The sequence below is a fragment of the Adiantum capillus-veneris genome, chromosome 3 (assembly GCF_014529385.1).
Source record: "Adiantum capillus-veneris isolate H3 chromosome 3, ASM1452938v2, whole genome shotgun sequence".
In the NCBI taxonomy this organism is placed as follows: Eukaryota; Viridiplantae; Streptophyta; class Polypodiopsida; order Polypodiales; family Pteridaceae; genus Adiantum; species Adiantum capillus-veneris.
This window is the reverse complement of record NC_140933.1, coordinates 32,730,607-32,735,761: the sequence shown is the minus strand read 5'-3', so window position 1 is coordinate 32,735,761 and position 5,155 is coordinate 32,730,607. Positions and strand designations below refer to the sequence as shown.

At 39.7% G+C, this 5,155-nt stretch overlaps 1 protein-coding gene across 5 annotated transcripts in view; it reads right to left on the bottom strand.

Moving 5' to 3' along the window:
- Positions 1-1,880: 1,880 nt before the first annotated feature.
- LOC147460710 (putative pentatricopeptide repeat-containing protein At1g69350, mitochondrial) overlaps positions 1,881-5,155 on the bottom strand; it is a 3,718-nt gene continuing 443 nt past the window's right edge. The window contains exons 1-3 of one of the 5 annotated variants that reach the window (XM_086508428.1): positions 4,406-4,427; positions 4,183-4,299; positions 1,881-4,021 (exon numbers count right to left, since the gene is read on the bottom strand). In XM_086508428.1, coding sequence (XP_086364554.1) covers positions 2,321-3,964 — 1,644 coding nt within the window. In that variant the 5' untranslated portion in view covers positions 3,965-4,021; positions 4,183-4,299; positions 4,406-4,427 and the 3' untranslated portion in view covers positions 1,881-2,320. The other 4 variants (XM_086508426.1, XM_086508424.1, XM_086508425.1 and 1 more) reach the window with 4 other exon arrangements.

Below are 5,155 nucleotides of genomic sequence, written 5' to 3'. Positions count from 1 at the left end.
GTGTCACCAATTTGAAACTCTAGTACATTGTCCACTTTGATTGCAAGTAGCCTTCAATTCAACCACATAGTCTTTGTCTTTTGCAAATTCATAGATGTGAAACATGTTACAAAGCCATGGGTTGATATAAACGATTGAATTTTATTCCTCCTTGAAATCCTACCTAGTGTCATTACTTTGTATATCATCTTTGATTTTACATTTGAAGCTAGCTATGGTACATGAATTAGGAGCTTTCCAATACAGTGACCTTAAAGTTGGAATTGGTGAATCCAGCTACTCTCCAAGCATCTTCTCTTGTTGGAACCTTATATTTTATACTTTGCAAAATGCACAACCAAACCAATTGTTTTGTAAAATGAAGATGGCTTGTCCACATCATAACATCTACAATTCTTTTATGAATTGCTTTGAATATGCCACTCAATCTTTCTACAAGTTGCCACTCAACATAGCTATGGATGGAAAGACATCTACAAATCACAACAATAGATGATTGGAAAAATAGAAAGCGCACATACATCACTTAAGATTGAATGTAGATGTGGATACGAATTTAAGCTTAACACCACCATTTCTTTAGTGAAGTAAAGATGGCGTGTTTTGGCTAACCAACCAATGTCTGTCACTTTGAATGCAAGTATATGGCTTTTCCAATGGTTTTTAACTTCATCTCGTTTGATTCTCTTCATTTAAAAAAATCACAGATTTTCAAAGTCCGTCCTCTTATATTATGAAAAACACAAGAAGTCATTGTTAGAAGGGTGACGAGAAGAAACCATTGAAACTCAGAGAACACAAGAGGGAGAACACGTGAAAAAGAGTAAAGCTTATTTAAAAAATAGAGGGTAATGAAAAGACGTCTAATTCATGTTTCATTGTTAATTATTTAGTTTTCAATACCCTTAACACAAGATTTCGTATGTTTAAACACCATGACATCCCATGCTCTAACAATTTTTTAGTTCTCAAACATATAAAAAGTGTCCTTGTACGTGTGTCCAAGCTTTTACTTATCTTCATAAATGACCAAAACACCATCAATAAATAAAAGGCTTTCCTAATGGCTCTAATGGCTTGAAAACGCTAGAGGAAAGAAAATCAAGAAGAAAAACACAAATGTGTAAGGTGTAGTTGACCATCTCTATTTATATGCACACAAAAAGCCTTTCGACTTCCCACCTCCACGATCTTTTCATGTCCTAAACTCACCCTTCACTTTGCTCCCACTTGTCGTATGACTACTGTGCATTTTTTATGTACATTGGCATCTCATTTTGGTTAGGATGTACATAAGTCAGACATTGTTATTGCTTTCTTGAATGGTGACATATTTGAGGAAGTTTATGTAACGCAACCTCGCAATTTTGTCATTAAAGGACAGGAAGATAAAGTGTGCAACTGGAAGAAAGCTTTGTATGAGATGTTTTTTAAAAAAATTTATTTTTTTGAGATTGAGGAGACCTAATGTGACGATTCTTAATAAAATAAAAAACCATCTAAACTTTTCAACCAAAAAATAGCTAAGAAAGATCCGAGTTAGAGAAGATAAGAATATGAAAAAATTGTCATATTCTTGTACATGTACCAATATTCTAATAGCCTATTCCTTAGTTAAGTGATTAAGAGACAAACCTTTTATTTTGTCATATTTAACCCTAATGGTACGTATGGATGAAAAAATGAGCTATGCAATATTGTCCATTGCAAGAGGTTTTTTACAGTTTTGTTAAACACTTGTCTCTTGAAAGTTAGAGAAAATTTCACTCGAGTTTTAAGTTTTGAATCTCGAAAATTCGGTTAGTGAATGTTGAAAGTTACATCTGTTTATGATTTTTTGCATCATGTCATCAAATTCATGATCCATTTGTCACACATAATTTATGTATAGGGCTATGCAAGAAAATTCTATAATAAAGCAATTTCTTTAATTAGGATCCTCAAAATTTGCATCGAGTACAAGTTATTATGTATCCCATCCATACCCGATAGCAAACAACCAACCTTCTGAAGGGCCCCAGGGCCCCCACCCCATTAGTGGAATGATATTTGCTTTCCATTGTATAAAACCCAATGTACCTCAATAATAGAACTACTCTGGGGCGATTAAAGCCACTTCAAGATGAAACGCCTCCCGGACTTGCCTACTACAACGTGTTCCAATAGAGATACGGGGCAGATTTGCACACCCAATGGGAGCAAGATCTATGACTGAATGCTGGCTGCAAAATTGCAGATTTGAACTCCATCCAAATGCTGAAAATGTGCAAAATTATCAACCATGCAATGGAAGTCATGGATTGGAAAAAAGCTTCCTCGATTATGGCACAAATACACTATTGTTAGTCACAGCACCTACTTTCAATTCATGCCCCTGCATGTCAGCAAGGCATTCTTCAGCTGAATTCAAGCTTGTAGAATCAGCATACCCTGCTATCATAGAGTTCCATGACACTTGATTGCGGTGTGACAACCCATCAAATACTTTGTGGGCATCTTGCAAGCTGCCATATTTTGCATAAAGATGAACCAAGGTGTTCCCAGCATCCATGTCAAGCTGGATTCCACTTTTTAAAATCTGATCATGTACTTCTCTTCCTAGCTCAAGAGAACCTATGTTGCAGCATGCTTTCAGTGCACATGAGAATGAAACAATGTCAAGCTCCAAATTGTTCTGTTGCATTTTCTCGAACAACTGTAGAGCACGATGACTCTCCCCACATTGATTGTATCCTGTCATCATGGTACCCCACGATGAAAGATCCCTATTTGCCATTTCATTGAAGACTTCACGCGCCTCTTTCCAAGCCCCGCAGTTGACATACATGTCTAAAAGGGCATTGCCCAGCATGGTATCAGACTTGTCCTCCTTATTCATGAGCTGCCCATGAATCATTTTGCCCCTTGGTAACGCTCCAACATTTCCACATGACTTTATAACGGACATAAGCGCATTTTTTTCCACCACGATACCCTCATTTTGAGTTCTTTCAAATAGTTCCAGTGCCTTTCTATCAAGCCCTGACCGAACATAAGCTGAGATGAGTTCACTCCATGCCTCCAGTTGTCGAGATGATAAACGATCAAACACATTAAATGCATCTTCCGGGCTTCCACATTCAGCAAACATTCTGACAAGGCTATTTGAAACAGCCACATCAGGCTCCAAGCCTTGTTCCATTATCTGACTATACAGCATTCTGCCTTCACGGAATGTGGCGAAGGAGCCACTACAAGCACGAAGAATGGAAATAAATGTGACTCTATCTGGTTCAATGCCATCCTGCTGCATTTCTAGGAAGAGTTGGAGTGCAGATGACGAATCTGCATGCATGGAATATGCAGCAATCAGCACACTCCAAGATATCACATTTTTGGTGGGAAGCATGTGGAATACTCTATGTGCTGAATTTACATCGCTAAATCCAGCATACATGTCAATAAGGCTGCTCCCAATAACTACATCTACATCTAGTCCACGACAAACAATTTGGCTATGGATTATCATGCCTTTACTCACCAGTCTCATATCGGCAATGCCTTTGAGAACGCTTGAAAACAAAACTTCATCAGCAGGAAGGCCTGACCGTTGCATATCCTCAAAAACCTGAACAGCATGATGTCCATGACCATGTTGAGCATATCCTGAGATCATGGCTCCCCACTCAACAGCATTTTTTATTGGAATCCCTACAAACAGCACGTATGCCTCATCAAGACTCCCCAATCTAGCATACATGTCCACCAAAGCACTTCGCAGCTCTATGCTTGACTCAAGCTGAGATGCAAGGATGAGATTATGCAAGTACCTGCCCCACAAAAGGCTTCTTGAATCGTCCCGGCACACTTCCAAAATGCAGAGAAAGGTCACTTTTCCTGGCTTTACGCTGCTGCATTCTTGCATTTGCTCAAAGAGATAAAGGGCAGAGAGAGTATGTCCATGCCGAGCATAGCCTTCAATCATTACGTTCCATACTATCTCGTTACGGTTGGGCAAGTTGTCAAAGACGGCATGCGCCTCCTGCAGATAGCAACAATTTACATACATGTCAATGAGGCAGCTGCCCACTACAACATCGGAGTGTAGCTCAGCACAAATAACGTCTCTATGCACAAGCATTCCATTTGACAATGCCTTGATTGATCCACAGGATTTCAAGACGCTAGAAATGACGTACTTACCTGGTTTCAACCCCTGTTGTTCCTGCATCTGCTCATATAGCTCCCAAGTCCTGCGGTGCTCTCCAAGCACATGGTGAGTCCATATTATCGATTGCCAAGTGAACTGACTCGGATGTTCTACGTTGCAAAATACAACATTTGCTTCAAACAAGCTTTGACAAGACCCAAAGAGTCGAATCAAGGGGTCATCTAAAACAGAAACGGAGTCAAAGCAGGAGCTCACCATTAAAGAATGGATTCGCCTGGCAGCAGTAATCTCGTTGCATGCTTGCATGCAGATGTAAAGTATATCCCTCCACAATGGCGAGCCATGATGCTGCATGTGCTCCAGTTTATCAAGTGTTTTCTTTGGATGCCCAGACACACTAGGTACAAGCGTGTCTGGGCCGGGGCTACTTTTTCCTGCCGCAGCTGTCTTTCTTTGTTTGGAAGACAAAATTTTGCTAGCCATAGGAAGACCCTTTGCCTGTGAAAATACTACTGACACTAAGTTGGTGTGCAGCTTGAAGAAGATTAGCCGGGATCAAACTGAAAATTGGTGGCTGCTATGCCATGCCAGAATAACCAAAATTCGGTGGTGTGGACTTCAACCATGACTGTAATATACAAAAGTTCCAAGTTTGGAAGTGGCTCTCTCAAAGCAGAGGTTACAAATCACATTTTCAATTGAAACATATTTCGAATGGATCATTTATTTCGATTGAAAAATGTCCGAACCTGAAAAACATTTCACTTCCCTTTGGTGTTCACAACCATCTATTTGATGAGATTTCTTCACCACTTCAGAATGCCATGACTACATTATCTAGTGAGCTTTCTGTTGGGTAGGAGCGAATTGATCCAAATCCCATCCTTCTGTTCTTCATACAAGACTTCCAGGCGGATGCTATGGTGAAATGGCTACAAAAATAGTCAGAACCACTCCCCTCCTGGGAAACACAAAGAAGAAAAACTGCCTTTTTGTATACCACGA